The sequence below is a fragment of the Lontra canadensis genome, unplaced genomic scaffold (assembly GCF_010015895.1).
Source record: "Lontra canadensis isolate GAN:19392208 unplaced genomic scaffold, GSC_riverotter_1.0 scaffold69, whole genome shotgun sequence".
In the NCBI taxonomy this organism is placed as follows: Eukaryota; Metazoa; Chordata; class Mammalia; order Carnivora; family Mustelidae; genus Lontra; species Lontra canadensis.
Genome location: NW_022631063.1, coordinates 8,553,161 through 8,579,256, shown reverse-complemented (window position 1 = coordinate 8,579,256; position 26,096 = coordinate 8,553,161). Strand labels below are relative to the sequence as shown.

Below are 26,096 nucleotides of genomic sequence, written 5' to 3'. Positions count from 1 at the left end.
AAAATTGAGGCAGAGAGAAAAAATTTCTTAACAGTCACCAGAGGGGGGAAAGAAAAAGATATATTGGTAGTATAAGTTAAGAAAAAAATATTCCAGGTAAATGCCAACCAAAAGAAAGCTGTATTATATGAGACACAATAAAACTTAAGGCAAAAAAATTATAATGAAGTGGTTATTTCATAAGTATAAATGGCTCAAATTACTGGGAACATACAGTAATTGTAAATTTTTGTGCATATAATAATGTGGCCTCAAGATAAATGAAAAATTGACAGTATTTAAGGAGATATAGACAGATCCACAAGTTACAGCAGATTTCAACACACACATTTCTTAGTAATTGAGCATGCAGATAAAAAATAAAACAATAAAAAAACGACACATAGTATGGATATAGAAAATTTCAGTGGGATTGATAAACTTGACATTTTTTTTACCCCTAATATCTACAGAGTAAGTCTTCTTACGCATGGTCTCTGAACATAAAAATTTATCACGTTAGGTCATAAAGCAAGTCTCAACAAATTTCAAAAGAGTGAAAGAGTTTATATAGGACTGGGATCGTTTCTTAAATATTTGGTTGAACTTCATGGATAAAATTTAGAGGATTAGAATCATAGAATATGTTCTCTGACCACAGTGGAATTAGACTAGACTAGAAATCACTAACAATAAAGTAGTGAAAAAATCTCAGTGGAGACTAGAAAAATATTTTCAGAATGAAATTGCCATATAGCAAAATTTGTGAGATAAATCTGACCAGTAGCCGGGGGAAATTTATAACCTTAAGTACATATATACAAAAAGAAGAAAATCTAAAACTTTATAAATTAAGCATCTATTTCAGTAAGTTAGAAGATGAGCAGTAGAATTAACCAAAGACGGAAGAAGAAAAAGAGCAGAAATTAATGATACAGGAAATAAACATATACAATACAGAGAATCAACCAATCCAAAAAATGTGTGTGTTTTATTCCACAACAAAATTAAACTAATAAAATTGAAAAAGAGAGAAGACAACCATTATCAGGAATGAAGAAAGGTAATTTACCACAGAGTCTATAGATATTTAAAGGAAAACAAAATAATATAAATGGCTTAAACTTGAAATTTTTGTAAAATGGATAAATTTCTAGAAAAATCTAACTTACCAGAATTGACACTAGAAGAAACAAAAGTCTAAATAGTTTTGCAACTGTTAAAGAAATTGAATCTGTTATTTAAAAATTTAAAGTCCAGGGGCCCCTGGATGGTGCAGTTGGTTGAGCACCTGACTCTTGGTTTCTTGGGTCAGGGTGTGATCTCAGGGTCGTGGGATTAGGCTCCACGTTCAGCCAGGAGTCTGCTAAAGTTTCTCTCTCCCTCTCTGTCTCTCTTACTCTTGTGCTCTCTCTAAAATAAATAAATAAATCTTAAAAAAAAAAAAAAAACTCCAGGTACGGAGGACATTATTTATGAATTATAACATCCACTTCAGGAAGAAATAGTGTCAATCTTTTTAAAAACTTTTTTTCTTTTAAGTAATAGCTAAGTCAGAAACACTTCCAGCTTATTTTATGAGACCAGCATAATCTAGGTGTCAGAATTTAACAAAGATATTATAAAGAAGGAAAGTTACAGGCTGATCTCATTTCATAAACGTAAATGTAAAAATCTTAAAATATTAGCAACCAAATATATAATATATAAAAATGATAATTTATTAAGACCAAGTTGGGTTTATTTTAGGTATCCAGGGTTGGTTTAACATTTTAAAAAATCTGTAATTTTTCCATGTAAGGAGAAGGATCATATGATAATAGATGCCAAAAAGCATGAGACAAAATTCAGCATTGATTTTTTTTTTAAATTATTTATTTTGGAGAGGGTTGGAAAAGGGGGAGAGAAAATCTCAAGCAGCCTCCCTGCTGAGCACAGAGCCTGATGTGGGGCTCCATCCCACGGCCCTGAGATCATCACCTGAGCCAAAATCAAGAGTCAAGAGGCTTAATTAACCAGCCAAGCCACCCAGGCACTTCCAGCATTGATCTTTGATTAAAACTCTTAGCAGTCAGTAGAAGAACTTCCTTAATCTATACTGTACATTGATTTTTCTTTTTGCATTCATATCTGCATGCTGTATACTTGAGTTACCATGGTGCCCGGTATGCCCTTTTTCTTCTTCCTGGCTTCCCTCTGCGCTCCTCTTTAATCAGGGATAGATGTTATCTCTTCTCTGTCTTTTCCTACTTTCCTTCAGATAAAAAATTTTTTCTTTGCTCTGTGTAGTCATAGCTTTATTACCCAGGATAATCACCTTATGTTAAGATCAGCTATTTAGCAACCTTAATCCCATGTAATCTTTTGCTATGTAAGGTAATGTATTCACAAACTCCCAAGATTAGGATGTGATATCTTTGGAAGTTGATATCTGCTTACCCGTCTCATCTCTGACCCAAGATTCACATCCTTCCCTCATGTAAAATACATTCTTCCTATCCCAACATCCCCAAAAGAATCAACCCAACATCCCAATTATAGCATCAACTCAATATCCAAAATCTCATCAGCTCAAACTTTCTGAATCTCATCTAAATTAGGTATGGGTGAGAATCTGTATAATCCACCCCCCAAAACAATTCTTCTTGATCTGTGAACCTCAAGAAACAACTCTCTTCTCAAAATACGATGGTGGGGACAGGCATAGGATAACAGCTAAAGATATTTTGTTGAAACAGAAAATAAAACCCGAAAGGAATCACTGATCCCAAGTAGTTTGAAAATCCGTCCAGGCAAACTGGTTTCAAGGTCTGGTAGTAATTTTCTATGGCTCTGGCTCCTCCTTCTGGTCTCAAGGTTCTTTCCTCTGAATCTTTTTCACAAAGATTTTTTTTTTTTTTTTTTTTTTTTAAGGTTAGCATGTATATGTAGCTAAGTAGCTTTGTCAGGCTGTTTCTTGTTTGTGGAATTTTGGGGGTCTGATAGCCTTTCATTTTGTACTCTCTCTGCCCTTTTAAACCCCAAACTGGCAGTGTTTCTGTTTAAACTTGTCAAAAGATCTTGTGGATCTAGCCCCTCTGACACAGGCATTTACTCCTTTAGATAAGAGGATCCTCCATGTTCTTTTCTAGATAATCCTATTGTTGTTTTTTGCTTCTGCTAAGAAGGCTGAGGGGACCTGTGAGTTGCACACTTATTCTTTTAAAGACCCTTTCACACCACTATGGGATATTAGCAAAAATGTTGTTGAGCAACGTCTTCCTTTTTTTTTTTTTTTTTTTTAATAGAGCAGCTTTTTGTGAAACTTAGTCTTAGTGTCTTTCACACTCTGGATAGAATGAGACATATGTTTTCTTCTTTTTCTTTTCTTTTTCTTTTTTTTTTCTTTTTTGTCGAGTATATGCCTAGGAATAGAATTATAAGGTTATACGGCAGTTCTGTGTTCAAATTCTTGAAGAACTGCTTAACTATTTTTCGTATCTGCGATATTTTATGTTCCCATCAGTAATAGACAAGAGTTCCTTCCTATTTCTTCACATCTTTGGCAACCCTTTTTATTTTCTGTTTCTTTATTATAATCATCCTAATAGCTGTAAATTGTCATCTCATTGTGGTTTTGATTTACATTCCTGAATGGCTCATTATGTTGAATGTCTTTTAATGTGCTTATTGGTCTTTGTATCGATATTGAAGTCTTTTGCTCAGCTTTTAATCCAGCTCCTTGTCTTTTTGTTGTTGAATTACAAGAGTCCTTTATATATTCTAGATACTAAACCCTTGTCAGATACATGATATGTAGATATTTGCTCCCATACTGTAAATTCTTTTACTTTCTTGATAATGTCCTTTGATTTGATTTTAATTTATTAAAAATTTATTGTTTTGTTTTTTGCTTATATTTTTGGTGTCAAATTTAGGAATCCTTTACCAGATCCATGGTCAAATACATTTACCCCCGTGCTGTGTTTTAAGAATTTTCTAGTTTTAGTTCTTATATTTAGATTATTGATCACTTTTTGGTTAATTTTTATGTAGAATGAGGTAGGGGTCCAACTTCATTCATTTGCATGCGGTTAATCCTGTTGTCCCAGTACCATTTGTTGAAGAGATGATTCTTTTCCCCATTCAATGGTCTTGGCACCTTGTCAGAAATCAAGTGGCCATGGATATCCATACTCACTTCTATTCCTATAGAATAATTATAACTATATAACTATCCTATAGAATAGTTACTATTCTATTATCTTTATGGTAGTAACTGTTTTAATGACCGTAACTTTATAGTAAGTTTTGAAATAGGTAGTGGGAGTCCTATAACTTTGTTTTTTCTCTTTCAATGTTGTTTTCTTTTTGAGACCCCTTTCAATTTTTTTTTCCATTTTAACAAAATGGGCCATATGTATTTTGATTAGGATTATATCAAATATATGGTTGACTTTGGAGAGGATTGCCTTCTTAACAACATTAAGTCTGCTAACCCATGAACATAGAAGTCTTTTCATTTCATTAGTTTCCATTCATTTCCTTAACACTGTTTTGTAGTTTTTAGTATATAAGTCACTTCCTAGGTTAAATTTATTTCTAGGTATTTTACTCTTTTGGATTCTCTTATAAATGGAATTGTAGTCTTAATATCCTGTTTAGATTGTTCATTGCTGGTGTATAGAAACACAACTGATTTTTTGTGGCTTGATTTTGTACCCCCAACTTTTCTGATTTAGTAGCTCTGGTGGTGTTTTTTTCTTCATTCTTCGAGATTTTCTGTTATCTAGAGTTACGTTATGTGCAAATAGAGATCGTTTTACTTCTTTTCTCATTCTGATGCATGATGTTATGTTTCTTTTTCTTACTTAACCTCTCTGGTAGGACTTCCAGCACAATATTGAATAGAAATGGTGAAAACATCATTTTCTTATTTCTCATCTTAAAGGGAAAGTTCTCAGTCCTTCACCTTTGAATATGACGTCACTTGTGGGTTTTTAATAAATGCCCTATATCATGTTGAGGAACTTCTATTCCTAGTTTTTTGGGGGCTTTTCAAAGGCAGACTAGTCTTGTGTCCCACCCTCCCTCATGTTAAAAATCTAATCCTCAGTGGATAACTCATAGCTTAATGTTCAGTAAAGGTTTGCTAAATTGTACAAATAAATGGGCTTGCTAATTTTTTTTTCTTAAGTGCCTATAAAAGTCTTATTTACCATAGATTGCATTCCTTAACTTTGAGACTTCAGGTTAATTTCCTTTTTTAAACAGAAGGTCTTTAAAAAATTGATTATCAGATTTGTTTGAAATGAATATTCCCTGTTTTCTGTTATTTATATTAGTTACTTCTATTACAGTCATCTCACATTTCTATCAAACTATTATAAAACAGTTCTTTGGATTAAAAATAAAATCCTCATCCATTCAGACTCATTATAGAAGATTATCAAGAGTTAACAATTCTTATGTTTGAGGTTTATATTTCTTGGCTTTTAAAATTAAGTTTTATAGAGGTGCCTGGGTGGCTCAGTTGGTTAAGCTACTGCTTTCAGCTCAACTAGGATCAAGCCCCGAGTTGGGCTCCCTGCTCAGCTGGGATCCTGCTTCTCTTTCTCCCTCTGTCGCTCCCCCTGCTTGTACTCTCTGGCTCTCTCTCTCTCTCTGTCAAATAAATAAAATCTTTAAAGTTCTTTGTAAACCATTGAGGAGTTTTAGTGTGCCCCTAAATAAGCACACATGTGTATTTTTGAACATAATCATTCAGGCTGTAATATCAGATACGATTCATATAGGGAGGAATTAGACTTAATCTGTGAATAAAAGATTTGCTAGGTAACCTAACCAACTGACTTGCTTAAAAGTGTAAATTTTTTTAGGGTCTTAAAAACACATCATAAAAATAATTATGTAGCAGTTGAATGCCATTAAAATTAACATTATCCTAGCTTAGCTCTTCATTTTTTTTTTTTTTTAAAGATTTTATTTATTTGTCAGAGAGAGAGTGCACAAGCAGGGGGAGAAGCAGGGGGAGGGAGAAGCAGGCTCCCCACTGAGAAAGGAGCCTGGTGATGCGACTTGATCCCAGAACACTGGGATTATGACTTGAGCCGAAGGCAGACACTTAACTGACTGAGCCACCCAGACATCCCTCTTTTCATTCTTTTAAGAGGACTGGCCTCAATTAATTTCTAAATTATCTATCCATATTATCTAAATTTATATATTTTTTCATTTTCACATATTTTACATTTTATGTAAAAATGTAAAAAATATTTTACATTTTATGTAAAAAAATACATTTTTCATTGATGGGAATAGATAACAGATATCTTAAAATCTCTAATATATGTCAGATATATTAGAGGGAGGAAATGCAGAGAAATATAAGAAATGTCTTTTTGCTCTTTTAAGGTTTGCTTTCTATTTAGTGAGACAAGAACCTGGGATTCCTAATTCTTTTTTTTTTTTTTTTTTAAAGATTTTATTTATTTATTCGACAGAGAGATATCACAAGTAGACAGAGAGGCAGGCAGAGAGAGAGAGAGAGAGAGAGAGGGAAGCAGGCTCCCTGCTGAGCAGAGAGCCCGATGCGGGACTCGATCCCAGGACCCTGAGATCATGACCTGAGCCGAAGGCAGCGGCTTAACCCACTGAGCCACCCAGGCGCCCGGGATTCCTAATTCTTAAACGGAGAGCTGTGAATCCCCAAATTTATGTATATGTGAAATTTTCTAGAGAGGGTATTTTTATAAGTTTATAAACTTTTATAAATTTATAAATTCTTTTAGATTATTTTCAGATATCTGCAATTGTAAAATGGTAAGAATCACCACCCTAGAAATTGAGTAGTCTAGTATTTAGTACTTTCTGCAGATTTTGCATATAACTGCTTCAAAACCAAGCAGAGAAAGTGCTTATTTGAAGCTTAATAGTAGTTACATTAGTAGTATTTATTTGAAGCTTATTTGAAGCTTAATAGTAGTTACAGTAGTAATCAAAATGCTGGAAGTAAATAGCAAAGTTCTGCTGATGATGAAAGTTACCATTTATCTTTAGTGAGAATTGTATGTGTTTAATATCAGGAGTACATCTATAAAATAATGCTCTGAGGTCAAAGTTTTTTAAATCAATGAAGAATTATCACCCTACTAAGAAAATTTGGGGAAGAAGTGTTTGTATGCATTTGCTTTAGCTATAGGGACATGGATGATTTGAACTGCAACACAGCATACCAACAACTAGAATTAAGTGATATTAAATAGCAAATATGCATTACATTATGCTATAAGATTAACCAAATAATATCCAACAAACTAAATCATCTTGGAACTAATTGATATTAATTAATTTTTAACTCACAAGAATAGTAGCTGTTGAAAACTATACCAACTAAACACAACAAAATATGCTTAGCTCCAAATTACAGAAATTCCCAGCCATTTGCCTATGTAGTGCTTTGCAAGTTTGCATGAGAGCCAGACTTCTTAGTAGAATGCAGTTTCAAAAATTTTAGGAAACTCAAGATTGCACCGAATTTTCATTGGTGGCATATATGCCTATCCAGAAGCTATTTGCCAAAAATACCTATAGCTTTTATTAGATTAGTTGAAATTTTATCCATTTTACTTTCTAAACCTTTTAACATCACCTTTCCCTCTTCCTTTCACTCCATCTATAGTCACACTCTAACACTTCTCTTAAGTTTACTTGGAGCATCTGCTGCAACTATCCACTGTTGCTGTATTTAGTATAATAAAATCCAGCAGTGGTATTAACCTAAGGCTGGGTAGACAGGTTTAATTTTAAATTTTTAACTCTTAAGATGTTTCTAGTTGAACACTAACTGAATTTCTTGGAACTTTTTGTTTGTTTCCTTTCAATACCGTTTCTTTAGAATTAGTAAATTTAACTACTGTCTAGCTAAAGGAGAATAACATTCATACTATTATTATAGTATAGTATACTATTATAGTAGTATAGTATAGTATAGTATACTATTATAGCATTCATGCTAAATGTTGCTGAGGGACCTGAATAAATATAAATAAATCATACCTAGGTTAGGAGTTTTGCCAAATACCCCTAGAACACATGAGTAAACAAACAATTTTGATAAAAGCAGTTCTTTCAGTGTTGGGATATAAAATGGAAGTTGTTCTACTGTGGAGTGTTTTTTAATCAGAAAAAACAATCATTTTTTTCTCAGGAAATGTTATAAGTGTATATGTCTTACTGTGGTTCTACATACATTAAACTAGTTATATATGAATATTTGAAATTAATAAAATAAACAAAATACTTTCAAGATTTAAAGTCTTATGTCTATTTATAAAGAATCTGGTGCTTTGACTATAGTTTTAGCATTCCTTTTCCTCACTTTTTTTTTTTAAAGATTTTTATTTATTTATTTGACAGAGAGAGATCACAAGCAGGCAGAGAGGCAGGCAGAGAGAGAGAAAGGGAAGCAGGCTCCCTGCTGAGCAGAGAGCCTGATGCGGGGCTCGATCCCAGGACCCCGGGATCATGACCTGAGCCGAAGGCAGAGGCTTAACCCACTGAGCCACCCAGGTGCCCCTCCTCACTTTTTAAATAAATAAATAAATAGATAGATAGATAGATAGATAGATAAAACCAGTACACCCAACTGGACTGACCCTCTTCATAGTAATTTTCTAGTACTCTTGGAGTAAAATGAAATTCATTCCTTGGTCTGGAAGTCCGTATAGAAGCTGACCCTTGCCTGCCTCTCCTACTGCTCGCAGCCTCTCTGGCTGTGAGCTTACATTTTTTTCTCTTCTTACAGTATGCCAGCCTGTGTCCATCTTAGCATCCTTTCACTTGCATCCTTGCACTTGCTGGAACATAACTCGCCCAGGTTCTCTTGTTGTCTTTTAGATGTTTAGATCAAGACCACCTCCCTAACACTCAGTACAAAGTAGTGTAATACAGTGTCATTCTCATACCACCCTTTTTTTGTTTTCTTCATAACATTTATTGTTATTTGGGATTATTTTATTTCTTTATCAAATTGTTTCTTTTCTGCCACCTTAGTGGGACTGTAGAGTCTAAATTCAAACTAAAATGAAGGGAGAAAATGTCTTTTTCATTGTACCCTTAGGACTGAAATTCTAGAACATCACTTAATACATAGCACTCATTAAATAGTTGCTGAATTTATGAATTAATTGTTTCATCTGTAAGTATTAGGTGTACTCTGAAAAATATTGTAAAGAACTTTTGGCTTATTTTGGGCTAAATGTTGTCAGGATTGTAGTATTTCCACTTATTTACCTTCTTTTGCTGGTTGTTAATAAGTAATAACTATTAATCTTAATATCTAGAATTACAATTTCATTTTTGACAGGTTGACTTTGGCAGAATATCATGAACAGGAAGAAATTTTCAAACTTAGACTAGGACATCTCAAAAAGGTATGTGAAGCATATGCTGAATTTTTAGTTTGTTACCAGAGGTTGTGGAGAGTTTGTACTACAAGTCTTATTGGAGAAGTCATCTTAAGAGAAAAAGAACCCAGAGTTTAGACAAAAAAAAAAGTAGAGGAAGGCCATTAAAGTTGTATTTTTAAGTTGAATATATTAAAATAACATTCCTTTACCTTGTGGCAGCTTACAAACATTGAGATCCTGATAATACCATGTCCCTATAGTGGAGAAGTAACTCCTGGCCAGACTTTCGGGGTCTTAGAATTACTCTGTTTAAATACTATTTTTGTAATAATGCTTCTTTTTTAACATGAAATGTAAATTTCCATATTGTTTGTGTCCATTTATAATAAACTGAAATAATTATAAATTAATAACAAACTTGTTTCTTTGGCTTAACTTTTAAGCTATCAAATGTTTGATAAATGTTTCAATTAATTTATGTACATTGGCAAGTTTAGAAGAACCTAATCATCAATAATGGTATGAAGTCATATAGTTTATCAAAATGTTGCTCTATGTTATTAGAGTAAATTTTTATAATGTATAGCTTTGTACTGATTTGTAAACTGTGACATTGTAACCAGTTTATTGTTTTTACAGTTCACATTTTTAGTTCAAGCCATTTCAAATTAATAATAATAGCTTTTCCCACTCAAATTGAAGTTACTGACAGATGTAAAATTCTTTTTTTTTTTTGACCCACTTTTTTTATTCTGCTTTTTATCACATTACTTACATATTTTTTAATAGGCTGAAAAGTCGCTAAAATTGAGTGAGTGAATTACTCGGAGCTAGATAGTTTCAGTGAAGTTGTCTTTCTGGGGTGGGGTGAGGGAGGACAGAAAAACCCATTCTTTGGCAGCTGCTATCATACTGTGTACTGTTTTGTTTTTTGGAATACTATGAAGGTGCTTTAGACCCCTGCCATTCAATTACAGGGAACAGAACAAAATTATAAGTGTGTGTGTGTGTGTGTGTAATTTGCATTACTGTTTTTCACTATATCATATCTGTCTATGCCCCTACTCAGAAAAGTTTCAACCCCAAACTACTTTAACAGTAAATTCTAACATGATTTATCCTGGTCTTTCTTTTTTTTTTTTTTTAAGGTGTATTTTGTTTTGTTGTAATTAGTACTTTTCCTGCTCTTTGAGATACAGTAGACAACGTCAGTCTATCCTCTCTAACAGATGGAGTTATAATGGGACTCTTGAAGGATTTTATAGTATAGAATTAGTACCAGTATTTGTGTGTCCACCTAAGCTATTTTGATAATGAACTCATAGAGACATATGTTTGAGATGTCCCCTATAAAGATTTATAAATTATTTTCTAACCAGCCTTTCATGATAACGAGACACATAAATGGGAGGCTTATTATTTTCACATAAAATAATTTTAAATTCTTTCTAGTGACGAGATTTTACATGTGTGTATTATATTTTATGAAAACCTGTTATATAAAATCTAAAATTATAAAGCAGTTAAATTAGGAATTGGTAATTTTTATTACAAAAAGAATATCAGTTTTTGAAAAGCTTCCGAGAAGGGTTTCCTTCTGGTTTTGATTGGTTGTGCTTGGTTGATTTTAAAGGTTTCCTGGTACTTTAAAAATACTCGGTTTCTCTGAAACACTTCTGTGTAAGTGTTTTAAAGTAAGGTATACTTAAATGTCTAGATACTATATAAACAGTTGCAAGCTGTTGTAGAGCACTATGCTTTCACTTCTAACCTCCATATTAGCCTCTTTCCCTATGTTTAACTTCTCCGTTTTTTAATTTACTCGTTCTTTTAATAACTGTCCCCTCCATAATCTTTTTCCTTTTTATTTTTTTCAGCTTTTATCAGATTTACTGAGCAGCTCTAAATTTCTAACTTTATCTTCGTAACCTGTTTACAATATTACTTTTTTTTTTTTTTTTTTACCAACATCATAGAATATTTTGGGAGAGTAGATAAACTACTAATGCTGAAATATGCTCTTATGTCTTGAATTCTCACATTTTCTAAGAAGCTATTTTGGGTGAGAAGAATGAATGTATTATAAAGAAAGTTGTTGGTAGTACATGCAGGGAACAAAATTGAGTTAAGTAGTGTCACCTTAGAGCACAAAAAAATACCAGTTGTCTGCTTACCACTGTATATTAATTTTTGAGTGGCAAAATCAAATAGTAAACATTAAGTCACATGTTTTTAAAAGTAACTTATTTGGCATTCTAAAGCACAGTTGGAAAATAGGCCACTAAAATAGGTCATTCTGTTTTCTAAAAAAGTATATAGAATACTTTTAACACATAGAGAACAAACTTCAGTTAAGAGAAAAGATGTAATCACCTCTCTTATCAGCTCCCTGTGCTCCTGGGTTTATTAAGCTGGCATGAACCGTACCCACCTTGTAACTATAGAGTTTCTACCGTAGGCTGGTTCTGATATGTGAATATTTTAAGGTCCTTGTAACCTGCACAGGAATTAACCTATACTATGTCAGCTATGTTAGGGTTTAGTTTTGGAGCCTGGCATACTCTTGGTCTCTTTCTCTTAAACTCTTAAAGTTCAATAGTATTGTTAGATTAAATTTGTGGGCACCAAGAGAGAAAACTTATTTCATTGAGGGAAGTCCGTGATGTTGGACATATGAGACTAGAAGTCCTGTTTACTTTTTCTTGAAATGAATAATTCATGTTGTACTTTGTGTTTTATAAAGATTATCATAATAATTGAATAAACTGAAACATGAAAAGGTATATTTGCCATTGAATAAATCATAAAGTTCAGTTCACATCTTGTGTTATTCTGCAGAGTTAGAAATACAATAAATCCAAAGCTATTAGTAGGGTAGAGTAAGGAATGAAAAGCAAAAGCCTCCAGTAGTCCATGGGTAACATAAATAGATGTTTTGGGAGCTTAAGGGCATATTAGTTTTGTTCTGAGATTAGAAAAATCACTCTGCAGCATCACTTTTTTTTTTTAAATATATCAAGAATTCTTTAATATTTTCAGTTATTCTTTTTAACAAATCATTGCTTACTCATTCACTAAGTGATTGATTTATTTCCAGACTTTGCCTGATACAGGCATGATTCAGATTCCCATTTCAGGAGAATTACATGATATTACCTTTTACAGACTTTGAAGTTTTAACCATTCTGGAGTGAACATTGATGTTAGCTTTTTGAATGCCAAGATCTTCTCCCTATGTTTTGTCAAAATTAATAACACCCATAACCTACAAAGCCAGACCTGAACCTTTTCCACTCCTGTTTCATTGGTGGTATCTATACACTTACTCCTTACAGTTCTTCTGTTGTACAAAGACAGCAAGTTGGTTCTCTGTATTCAAAAGAAGTAATCCACACACAGTCATTTTTGCATATGTCTTAGCATAGTGGCTGTGTTTGCTTTTTGTTTGTTCAGAAACAGGTTTCATTTTCATTGCAGATAAAGGAGAGCAGTTAAGTTTTTCACACACAAATACTCTCTTTGCCTCACATATTATTTTCCTTGAGTATTGTTAGTGACTATTTTATCAGCTAGAATATTTCTTATTAGCTGGTTTATTGCTTTTTGCTCAATTTATTTTTAAAGGTCAACAGAAAAAGCACATTTTTAATAAAAACTATAAATGCTCTCTAAAGTAATCTTGCCTTTTGTGTAGCTTAAGGATTTAAAAGAATAGAACATAGAAGAGCTTTATAATAAAATATGTGGAGACTATGCAAATTATTCCCAAAACAGTTTTTAAAAAATAACTTTGGCAATAGTTATGTACAAACTTAAGCAATTATGCCCTATTAAAAGCTTGTAATGGCAGCGGGAATAATTTTCTGTCTTGAAAAAGTTGGTTCTTTGAGGCAAGGCTACTAACTATCCCATTTTATGTACCTGTGCCACATGTGGAATCTGTGGACTTAAGGAAACTAACAATTTCTGTGCCAGTTAGCATTTATGGTTGATCCTGTTTTGATACCAGTCTTTGATAAATTCTAGGTATGGGAATTTATCTTTTTGATGTGAGGCGTTCTGCTAGGTTGTTGTTTGTATAGTTCAGATCATTATTCTGGAATTGCAGAAAACTACATGGATATGCTTTTCTAGGATTATTACTAAATTAACACAAATAACTTAAAAAAAAACCTGCAAAACCATCATCCTTGTAATAGATTCTCTCTGTAGTCAGTATTTAAATGATAAAAGTTACCCATCTTAGTATCCCAAAATGATGAGGAAATAAGAATTTTCAAAGTTATAGGACTTCTAACCATGTCTTGCCACTGCTGTTACTCAAGTGTGTGATGGGAACAGCATGCAGGTGTGTGTTGCTCTTTATTTAGTCTTCAAGTTTTGTCACCTTTTAGATTTAAAATATTTGATCAGCTGAAGAAAATAATGCATATAAAATATTTGACATCTCAGTATGGAATATTAAGTAGTGTTAATAGGGATTGGCCTTAATGTATGTGCTTTGGGTTGTGTGTATGCATGAGAGGGAGAGAGAGAAAGAGAAAGAGTGAGAGAGAATTTTAAGTCCTGAGTATAAGTGCTGGAAGATTTTTTTGAAAAACATAACCAATTTGTAATTGAAACAGGATTAGTCAAGAATCATCAACACCAACACAAGTGTATCTTGCAGACCGAAGGAATCAGCTAAACAATTTGCAGTCATCTCAATCTCTACTAAAACAAAAATCACATCCAACATGCCACCTGACACCATTTCTTTCTCTCTCTCTCCTTTGCTCCTTGCGATGTGGCATTCATCTCTCCCTGTGCCTCCGTTCTGAAGAGATAACAGTATAGCAACAACTCTGCCATTGAAATCCTGTTCTCTGACCGATATTGGCATCTGCAAAGAGAAACAACCAGTAACAGGCAGCTGCAGCATCAGTATTAATCTTCCATGATGAAATCTTTACAGGTCAAGAACAAGCACACAGCTCTTTTTTCTCACTCCTTCACAGTGGACCATGCAACTAGTTGAAATGGAAGACAATGGATTGTCTACAAGCCTTTTGAACAGTGGAGAATACAGGGCATTGGTTTTAGGTGAATTGACCCCCAAATATTCTTGAAGTTTGATATCTCCTTTGGTCTTTCTTTCTAGAATACCATTGTCATCTGATTTATCAAATCCTTAGTATAACCACAAAGAATAAGTTTGCATATGACATTTATTGTCACTTTAGGTTTGAATAAAAATATGAAAATAACAGTATAATTCTAGAGGGCTTAATCTCTAAATCACGTTCTCACCTTTATATTTGTGGCCATGACTGGAAGAAATCTCTTGGGAATTCTTCTCTCAGTTAAAGCCAACCACATTGTACATTATATTTCTCTAGAACATAAGAAAAGATGCTACTCATATAAGACAGTAGTTTTCAGTGGAAGTCTGGTGAAAATACACTGTAGTAGAAAAGGTCATGATTAAGCCCATGTTATGAGGTGCCTGATTTCTTGGCATGTTTGAGCAAGAAAAGTGCCAAGAAGAGTGTTCGAATTCTAAACTTGACATTCTGTCCTTACTACTGTTTCTCATTTTAAAAATTAGTAGTAGTCTATAAAAGATGACTCTGCTGAGAGAATATGGGACTGGCTGTAGATAGGAAGACTCCCAGTGTTCATATTTTACCTCCTACTCTTACGAATCTATAAACATTACTTGCTCTGTGTTTCCCCATTTGCAGTCCTACATCTTAACTTGGTAGTTGATTTTCAATTACCAAAATGAAAATTTAGAGGTAAAATGTGTTGTGCTTCTATAATTAATATTAATTAATTAATCAATATTAATCCAGTTGTTTTATAGGTAATAGAATTTTTTTAATTTTAGAAAGAATTTTAGAAGTCATGTTAGCCATTGGTTAGAGCAGAGTTCAATTCATGTTTGTAAATTCAGTCTAGAGATCACTATTTCACCAAAAAAGAAAACCGTTGCTTGGCCACTGGCCCTTCCCAATCAGAACTATAACTTACACCATTTACAGTTGACCCTTGAACAATGCAGGGGTTAGGAGTACCAACTGTACTCCACCCCCAAGTGCACAAAACCCTCATATAATTTTTGTCTCCCCCAAAACTTAACTACTAATAGCCTACTCTTAACCAGAAGACTTAACCAATAACATAAGCAGTCAATTAACACAAATTTTCTATATTAAATATATTATATACTCTATTTTTACAATAAAAGAAGCCAAAGGAAAATGTTATTAAGAAAATTATGAGGAAAATACATTTACAGTACTTAAATTTGTTGAAAAAAATTTACCTATAGGTGGACCCGTGCAGTTTAAATCCATGTTGTTCAAGGGTCACCTATATATTCATGTGCGTCAAGAGAGTCCAGAAGACTAAGTTCTTTCCATCATTGTATAGAAAGTTAAATCTTTTCACACTTAAAAAAAGAAAAATCTATCAATCCACGCAAATCCTGAGGAAGGTTCAGAGGAACCAGCCAGTGTGGAGGACTACGATGTGCTGTAAGGCATGATGCCTGTGTGTGCCATGGTGTGGTGTCAGCATCTTGCTTCGCGTTTAATGTCAAGGAATTTCTAATACAGCAGCTCTAATTTCTTTTTCAAGAAGTGTACTAAATATTTAAATTTTGCCAGTCAGTTGAATTGTTACATTTATTTGCTGCTGGAAAGGGTTTTATTTTGTCTTGTTCTAATAGAATGGGGGAACTGACAGAATCAAAACCTCCCTATTTTAACAGTTATTCTCAGGGGTTTTAATGTATGTATTTATGCATTTGAAGAGAATAAAATACCACCCCTACCTTCACACCCTCCCCCTGAAAAAAGAAGGAAATGAAGTGTAGAGAGAAGAACACATTAAGGTTCTAAAATAATTATCTAAGCCAGTGAAATACATCTGAGGGAGACAGTATGCTCCCATTAGTAATAACCAGCTCAGTGATTGCGGAGGGGAGTGGAGGGACCATGTAGTTATGTAGTTAGGAATGAACTCGCCCCCCAGTCCTAGGAATTTCATAATTTTTGTCCCCTCTCCTCCTCTGACTCAGTTTTCAATCTACATAATCATACAAAACAGGGTTATGGTCAATTGTTTCAAAACTGATCTCTGGAAGTTCACATTTGCTTTATCTGTGTGGGTTTTTTTGGTTGATTGGTTGGTTCATATTTCTAATGGTTCATATCTCCTATCCACATTTAAAGTATTTGAAAGCATGTAATAGAAATAATCTGGAGACGTACGACAGGGATAAAGATAAAGTAAATTGTTAATGATTTTCTTTTTAATTCTTTTTTTCTGCACGGCTCTTTCTCTCCATTAGCTTTTAATAGTGCCTTTGTGAATTTCACCTTTCACTTTCCTGGTGATGAACTTTTAGAATGACATTATAGTTTATGAAATTAAAAAATTTGAGGACCTATGGATACCAGCTTTTGAGGGATTAATATTGTTCGTATTATTAAAATGAATATGGAGTTAAACTTTTTGAAACCTCATTCTGAACTAGTTTTCCTAGACCGAGTAATGTGACAGTGCTGTTGAATAGACTGTTGGAAGTGATATGCTTTTCTCCTCTTCTGCCATCTTCAAAGTATACCATACAGAATTTCTTTTTTACCAACTCTCATTCTCAAGCTGAGAATGATATATCAAAATACTTTATCTTATCTTGGCTTTATAGAAAAGCAGCTCTTCGAAACTGAGGGATTTTTGTGGATATAACATGTAACATACTCAAGATTTGTTAAAGAAGTTTAAACTAGTATATTTAATTCTTTTCAGGGAATATATCAGTTTTACATGTGAAGATGCATTTTATAATTCTGTAAGCTTTATAGCTTTAATGCCTACACACCCCACCTTTCTTTTAGTAGTTGCTGTTTTAAAAATCGCCGTTATGGGAAATGCACCGAAATCAACCTAGCAGTTTTAACCTGGCATTTTACAGAGATTCTGTATTACTGTTGCTGACTTTTGGCTTAGGAAGTCGAGCCAAGGGGATATTAAGTTGCCAGAAAACACTTAGCTTACAAATACAAAGCATTTTTATGTCAAACTTGTGCTGAAGGACAGACCATTTTGGTTAAGTTGCTGTGGAATTTGCCTTCCATATAAATTTTTTAAAGTTAAAAGTTTTGGGAGGTGGTGTGTTTTGTAGGTTAAGCAATGAGGCAGTATTGAGATCTGTTGTTGTATACTTGTATGACTTGGGTTTTAATTCAGAATATTAAGAGCTTATTTTAAAATACTGTTAGAATAGCTGTAGTGTATACGGTTAAATTGTCCATTGCTGTATCTTTCTGTTTAAACAGAAAAGAGCTGTTTCCTTTTACTGAATGTGATCTCCAAACCTACCTCTCTTTCTCTCTCTCACTCAAAAGTCTGTTCTTATACATGTTTCTTCTGCTTTAACTGTGAGTCTGGGTCACACTTGGTTCTCCTGAGCCCTCTGAAAATGATCAATTTTGAGGATCGCCCAGAGATTAATGCTGATCTCAAGCAAGGAGAGTGTAGTCTACAGGATAAATCTTTGGAAATGACTGCACTAAATGTAGATCTGTTGATGAGACTACTGTATTCTAGACTGTTGAACCCAGGGGCCATACAAAAACTGGGCTTTGCCCCTTTATGTAAAGAGGCTGTATTGTCCTAACATTTGCCTGAAAGTATGTGTATTAATCTTTTGGGCTGCCATAACAAAATACTATAGACTAGGTGTCTTAAACAACAGAAATTAATTTTCTCACAAGGTGGAAATCCAAGATCAGGGTACGTACTGCACAGTTCGATTTTTTGTGAGGATCTGTTTCTTCCTGTTTTTTTTTTTTTAAGATTTTATTTATTTATTTGACAGAGATCACAAGTAGGCAGAGAGGCAGGCAGAGAGAGAGAGAGAGAGAGAAGGAAGCAGGCTCCCCACTGAGCAGAGAGCCCGATGCAGGGCTTGATCCCAGGACCCTGGGATCATGACCGGAGCCAAAGTCAGAGGCTTTAACCCACTGAGCACCCAGGTGCCCCTTCTTCCTGGTTTTAGATGGCTGGCTTCTTAAGTCCTCACATGACCTATTATCTGTACTCCCACAAAGAGGGGACCAGATGGGGAGGGTAGAACTCTCTCTCTCCCCCCCTCCATATAAAGCCACTAATCCCACCATGAGGGCCCCACCTTCATGACCTAATCTAATTCCCAAAGGCCCCATTTCCAAATACCATCACAGTGGGCTTAAACATGAATTGGGGGGGAACACAAACCTTCAGTCCATAAGAGTATGTATGCTTTTTTTTTTTTTGCCCCCAGTGAGGTTAAGCATTTCAGAATTATCTTTCCCCCAGAAATGTGTCACTTTAGTTTAAGGTCCAAGATGTGTGGAATAAATAATAAATTACAATATTGAAGATAAAATGTAAATATATTTCACTGACTATGAAGGAGTTATGTTTATTGGTATATAAGACTTGGTTATTAGGGGAAAAAAAGTTCCTTTACTTGACATTTCCTCTTAAATACGGAGGATCCAGCTTTTTCCTTTTCTTTTTTTTTCCCTTAGTGCTTCCGACATTTTGTTTTTTCCTGTGACCTTTATAATTCAAACCAAATGTAGCTTGCCTATGCTTTTAGATTGTAAGCTTTTATGGGACATATCTGTCATGTTTTATAGAGGATAAAAAAGTTTGCTTAACTGACAAAGACTTAATTCTACTTTCTTTTTTTTTTTAATTTTTATTTTTTTTTATAAACATATATTTTTATCCCTAGGAGTACAGGTCTGTGAATCGCCAGGTTTACACACTTCACAGCACTCACCATAGCACATACCCTCCCCAATGTCCATAACCCCACCCCCCCTTCTCCCAACCCCCCTCCCCCCAGCAACCCTCAGTTTTACATTCTACTTTCTTTAATGAGTATTTATTTTGCAATATTGGTTACTGCCATTGTATGGACCTCTGAAGATTACTAAAAAATATTAAACACATTAATTCTATCAACAATCTAGTTGAATCTCATAATTATGTATTTATTGACTCAGCAAAATTTAATTTCTATAAATTCTCTTTTGAAATAGTATCCCCATACCACAATTTCAAATAAAAGTTAAATCAATTTATTTTAGTTATCCTAATAATTAGACATTGTCGGATATTTAAAATTCCACCAGCCTACCAAGTGTTTCGTTGCTTCCTACATGTGTGAGAATCAAATTAATGGCAAGTTTTAAGATCGAAAATGTTAGTAATACGTAAGGAAAGAGTTACCACTTTCAGGGTTCTGTGGTATAAATGAATTTGAATTTTTCATAGTCATGGACATACCTATATAGCCAGTTTCTTATTCTACTTTATAGGTCTTTATAAATTAAGACAATTAAGCTGTGATTTGAGTCTTGTTCCAAAAGTTTTTAATCTGTTTGCTGTCCTTGTGATGAATTTTCAATTATTTAATCCCTTAGACTATTTATTACTTTTTCTTTTTTCATTAAAATAAGAAATATTTGTGACTGAAGCTGTATTAAGAAATTTCAGTTAAATTAAGACCGTCTGTTTAGCGTATTTTTAAAAATCTCCCCAAAATTCTAGGTTTATCTTCATTTAAATTTACTGCGAAAGTTTCTATTTATCATCTAATGCCTACTCCATATTAAATATCTCTGCAATAAGTAATGGTTGAGTTTCATTTTCAAATAATAAAAATAACCTTAAGGGTCAAATGAAATACAAACAATATACTCAGATTGTTTTTTTTTTAATCTGCAAACATTTGTTTTTCTCTATCATACTTAGAATATTCCTTTCAGTTTAAGCCTTAGATAAAGGTGTTACACCTTTTATACATCTCTCTGCTTTGGAATGAAATGATGCTTATATTTTCAAAGTAAACTTCACAATTATTTTTTAGATAAAGGATTTTTTAAATAAAAAATAAATCATTAAAAGGAGCTAATATAATACAGATATGTTTAAGTGTAATATTCAGAAATAACTTCTATTCCATGTAATATAGATTTATAATGTTAGTGGACACATTTAGGCCAAGGCAATTTGTATTTGTTGATTTACTCAACAGATACTCAGAAATATTATAAAATTGGGCATTTCAAGAATTTTCCACCAAAATTTGGTATATCCTTGTCTGTCCCTTGTGTAGTATTCAGATTTATATTGACAAATGAAAGAGATGTATAAGGTGGGTGGTTGTTTATTTGGGGTCTGATTTTAAATGTTCTCAAAATTGTATATTTTGAGACATGAAATATATTTATCAAAATTTTCATATTAAATGTTAATTTCTTTAGAATTTGCCTAGAGCTGCTCTAATAACTGAGGATCTACCACAACTGTCCATATAATTTTTGTTTTTAGAGTCTCTAAGAGTGTAGGGGGATTTATCCTAAGTGAGTGGTCAGATGGTGTGTGTGTGTGTGTGTGTGTGTGTGTGTGTGTGTTTCAGACATTGTAAGGTTTAGAAATAATCAGTGGTTCTGTCTTCTTCCTTTCTTCCTTTTTTGACTATTGTAAAATACCTTCATTTGTTTTGTATTATTAAATTATTCCCTCTTAAATTTAAAATTGGGATGTACCAGAAATAAAATTTTCATCTCATTTTGTATTATAAATCAGCCTCAACTACCTTGCAGTCATTTTCAGTTTAGATATTATAAAAATAGATTTCTTGTAGTACAGAATAAAACTCAGCATCTCATTAGGTATAGATTTTCATGTGGAGGATGGTTTCTTGAAATAGCCTTTTGCCTTATCTCTTTCCATCTTTCAGGCATTGAAAAGTGCACTTTGGTCTTTTAACTCAGTAGTACTTTATAATATACTATTCTTCCCATCACTGTAAAAAATTGATGCATGGGTAAAAATATCTTTTTTATACTGCAAATAAATTGAGCTTGTTATAGTCCCCTCTCTTCATTTTCAGGAAGAGGCAGAAATCCAGGCAGAACTTGAACGTTTGGAAAGAGTCAGAAATCTTCATATTCGAGAGCTCAAAAGAATAAATAATGAAGATAATTCGCAGTAAGTTGTTATTCATAATATACAATTTTATGTGATAAAAAGTTTTTTCTCTCCTGTGGAGAGCATGCACACAATATTTTCTTGTTGGGGGGGCTTCTCAGAACACTTAGAAAAAATCCAAAGTCCTTCCCATGTTTAGAAGGCCTTTTGTGATCTGGTCTCTGGCCACCTCACCACCCGCATCTCTGTCATCCTCCCTTCATTTATATGTTGTGCACAAGCTGGCCCCCTAGAACATGTTTATTTAGCACATTCCCATCTCAGTACTTTTGTGCATGTCATTTCCTGCCTGAAGTGTTCTTCCTCTAAATATCTGAGTGGCTTACTCCTTATTTCACTCCAAGTGATCATTAGAGAGGCTGTCCCTAGGCCACCCTGTATAAGATAGCAGTCCTTGCCTCATTCCATCTCTTCTCTCGGTATCCTTGCCTTGCTTTATTTTTTCATAGCATTTATCACTACCTGGAATTACAGATTTATTTTTCTGTTGTTGTCTGTCTCCTCATATTAGAAGGTAAGCTACATGAGAGCAGAGACTTCATTTTATTTTTGCTCTATCCCCAAACCTTAGACCAGTGCCTGGCACATGCTAGGCCCCAAATATCTGTTGACTGAATACCAAAGTAAATACTACAATAGTGAAGGAGAAATTGTTTCAACTGACAGTATTTCAGTAAGCCATAGTTGAAATTTTTTCAATTTATGCAAAAACTGTAGAAGAAATAAGTTTAAATTATAGCCTCTGTCTTTATCTTGCTTATCAAAATGAGTGCCATCGATAATAATGCTAACTCAAAAGAAGATAAAATAACTGTGGACTGGTGGGAGCTTTATGAAGAAGATCGAAATTAACCAAGGCACTACTTGGGATTTAATTGATGTGAAGGAGGGGAAGAGTGTCTTTTTCTACTTTATCTATAAGACTTGTGTCATTTAAAGCTTCATGACCTAATATGAAAGTCGCAGTTAGAAATGGCCAGTTTCTGTAATGAACGATAAATATCTTGCTTAAAAGAAGGTCTATTCATGATCATTTCTGTATGTATAATTCATAAATGTACAGATCCTTCCTCTGCATAAGGTGAATGAAATAATGTAGTTATGTACCAGATGAAAGTTCTAATAAAGAAGATAGGACGAAACTAATTTACAGTTGTCTCTTCTGAAAATTATGTTCAAACTTATTTGTGGATATTGATGAAAATTAAGTGAATTGTTACAGCTTTTCATTTCACTTTAAAACCAAACGGAGTGCCTCGCTGGCTCAGTCAGTAGAGTTTGCGACTCTTGATCTTGGGTTGTGAGTTCGAACCTCACATTGGGGTTTGCTTTACAAAAAAGTTTACTTTAAAAAAAGCAAAAACAAAAACTTGGCAGAAATCTCTTCTATTAACAAGTTCTTCAAAAAAAGAAATTGCCAAAGCTTTATCCAATTGACTTTGAATAAAATAAAATATATTTACACATGGAATTAATAAAGCTATCATTGTTTTGGGTTTTGTTTTGTTTTTTAATTTCAAGAGTGCTCATTTTGGAATCAATTTTTTCTGCAAAGCCCTGTCATATATTAACTGTTGACCGGAGCAAGTTACTTAACCTTTGTGTGCAGTGGTGCCCTCATCTGTAAAATAAAAGATAGTCGCAAGGCCTACTTCATAGGGTTGGCTGAGAAATAAATGAGTTAATACATGTAAATGCTTAATATATAGTAGGAGCAGTAAATGTTAAATAGTATTAAGAGTATTAATCTGTGAGTGATTTTTTTTCTAAGTTTCTTTTTTTTAAGCTTTCATTTTTTAATTGGGAATTGAAATTTTATTTAAAGAAGTCCAGAGACAGTAAAATTTAATCATGTATGAAGGCCAATTTATACATATAATTATTTTTAATCATATGTCAGTACTACTGTAAAATCTTGATTAACCGTACTCCCATGTAAAAGTATATTTTTCCATTGGAAATAATTCCTACTGAGTAGTTGTGGGATTTCATAAAGCTCTTAGAAATACAGGAGTTGGTAAGTCTTTATCAGAGTGCTGTTGGTTATTGAGCCTGAATGTTCAGCTAAACGTTAAGCTTAGTGAACATCAAAGAGTTCAGATTGAAAGTAGCCATGCAGGTGGAGAACGAAAAGCAGTACAGAATGGAATTCAAAATTAGCAGAAGAGTTGCTGAGAAAGAAATAGCTTGAAATAGAAGAGAGAGTGAAACTTTATTGTGGTAAGGAACCTTTTTGTATGTGTTTTTATGTACCTAAGTATCTTTTTCTCCCACCCTTAAGGTTCAAAGATCACCCAACGTTAAATGAAAGATATTTGTTACTTCATCTGCTTGGTAGAGGTGGCTTTAGTGAAGTGTATAAGGTAATACAGATTTTTTTTCTGTTCTTACACTAAAATAGCAAAGATAGAGAAGTACATGGTTAAGAGGTACTTGTCTTTCATTGATTGATTTTATGATTTTTTGACTGATTTTATGTCCCAGCTCTCATTACAAAAGAGCCTCATGGCTTATGTTGTCTTAATCTCAAGAGTAGAGACTCCATGCATCACACTGATATCTGGGTACCTCATTACCAGTAGCCAGTCTGATACAAATAATGGTCATTAGAATCATGAGAGGCAGGTGGCTATTTAATACAGTACATTTGTGGAAAGATTATACCCCTTTAATTTAAACATGTCACAAGACTTACATGTCCTAAATTTACCCAAATCTCTGCCCAAGGCCAGTATTTCTTAAGTGCACCTGTATAAATGTAGAAAAATTTTAGTCAACCATGTTCAGTGTTTTGTATCTTACCTTTTTTCACTTTATTTTATATCTTTCTGCCCAACCTTTAAATTTTGTGGTTCTTGGGGCTCCTGAGTGGCTTAGTCCATTAAGTGTTGGACTCTTTATTTCAGCTCAGGGTCATAATCTCAGGATCATGGGGTTGGGCTTAAAGCTCAGAGGGGAGTTTGCTTGTCCCCCTCCCTCTGCTCTTCCCCCCCTACTCATGCACTCATTCTCAAGTAAATAAATACATCTTTTTAAAAAATTGTAGTTCCTAAGGTCTTTTATCATTCTATATTCTATAAAGAAGAATTTCTTTTCAAATAAGGTTTCCCCAGCTATCCAAAAGTGGAAGGTTCCAGTGAAACCTTTCATAAGCCAAAATGGCGTGAAGGGAAGTGTATCCCCTGCTTTCCAAAGTTTGTGTTAGGCCTCTTCACTTTTTTACAAAAAGACCTACATTAATGCCTGTTTCTCCTAACCAAGAGAAATCCAAAGAGGATTTTCATTCTTAGGAAAAGAAAGCCATTATTTTAGCAGTATACATAATATCCATCTTACACTTTCCTTCTGAGCTCCATACCGTTGGTATACATGACTTAGTCTTTTTACCTCACATGGAGGCTTCATATGCAGTACAAACTCAGATCTGACCCAAAAGTTACCTACCTCTTCTCCAAAACCTTTCCTTTTGACACTGCTCCCCACTGTAATACATCCATCTAGTCCATCCCTCAAGTGAAAAACCTAGAGGCCATCCTTTGCTCCACCTTTTCCGTAACTTCTTCCCTCAACATAAAACCAGTCCCAGGTACCCACTGCTAAGTTATATCATTAAGCTCTCTTAAATCTAGCAATGACCCTTCTCCTCTCTGTCTTAGCTCAAGGCCTCTTTGTCTCTTATTTGCATTGCTCCCTGAGCCTCCTAGCTAATTACCATCTTTAGGGCTCATTGAGTCTCTCCAGTTTATTGATGTATGCAGCAACTGTAGTGGCCTTTTTATAAAATGCAGTCTGATCATCTCGTGCTCCTGCTTATAAGCCCCAGGGACTGCCCATTTGCTCCTAATTAGGATGAAGTCTTATCAAAGGGCTTATTCTCACTTTAAACTTAATTCCTGTAGAAGACTTCCCTGTGGGTCTCCCTTTTATAGTCCTTGTTGACACTCTGTGCTTTGTTTTGTTATGTATTAGTACAATTAGTGGTTAAGAGCTTGGGTTCTGAAGCCACATAGGCTGGGTTTGAATCCTGACTAGAACTGACTGCTGTTTACTAACTGTATACTTGGGCTTATGACTTGCCATCCTCTCTCAGTCTTTTCTGGGGATAATAACAGTGCCTACCATCATAGGATTGTAGTAATGATTTTTTTTTTTTTAAACATTTATTTACTTATTTTTGAGAGAGAGAGAGAGAGAGAGAGCATGGGGATAGGGATAGAGGGAGAGAGAAACTCCATGCTGAGCATGGAGCCCTTCACAGGGCTCAGTCCCAGGACCCTGAGATCTAGACCTGAGCTGAATCCGAGAGTCAGACACTCAACCCACTGAGCCACCCAGGTGTCCCAGATTGCTGTAATGATTCGATGAGCTATATCAAGGAACACTGGTGCTTAGCAAATGTAAGCTCTTCAGACTATTATTAGAAATCCTCTCTGTTCAATGAGACAAGGACTGTGCCTTCTCAGTTTACTGAAGACAAACCTCGATTCTGTTGCTGACTCTGGGAAAGAATAATGGGATTTGGATTCAGAAAACTTGAGTTCTGATCTTTGTTCAACTGTCAACCATTTTGTTTTTGTTGTGTTAAGTTGGACAAGCATTAAGCATCGTGGCTCTGTCCCTCATCACTCATGAGAAGTGATCTATGGCTCTTCCAATTCCTGGTTCTCTGATTCAAGTAGTAGTTCATCG

At 34.1% G+C, this 26,096-nt stretch overlaps 1 protein-coding gene across 2 annotated transcripts in view; it reads left to right on the top strand.

Moving 5' to 3' along the window:
- TLK1 (tousled like kinase 1) overlaps positions 1 to 26,096 on the top strand; it is a 139,599-nt gene that overhangs the window by 100,504 nt on the left and 12,999 nt on the right. For both annotated transcript variants that reach the window (XM_032880435.1, XM_032880436.1), the window contains exons 12-14: positions 9,326 to 9,392; positions 21,310 to 21,407; positions 23,689 to 23,770. In XM_032880435.1, the coding sequence (XP_032736326.1) occupies positions 9,326 to 9,392; positions 21,310 to 21,407; positions 23,689 to 23,770 (247 nt within the window). The remainder of the gene's footprint in view (positions 1 to 9,325; positions 9,393 to 21,309; positions 21,408 to 23,688; positions 23,771 to 26,096) is intronic.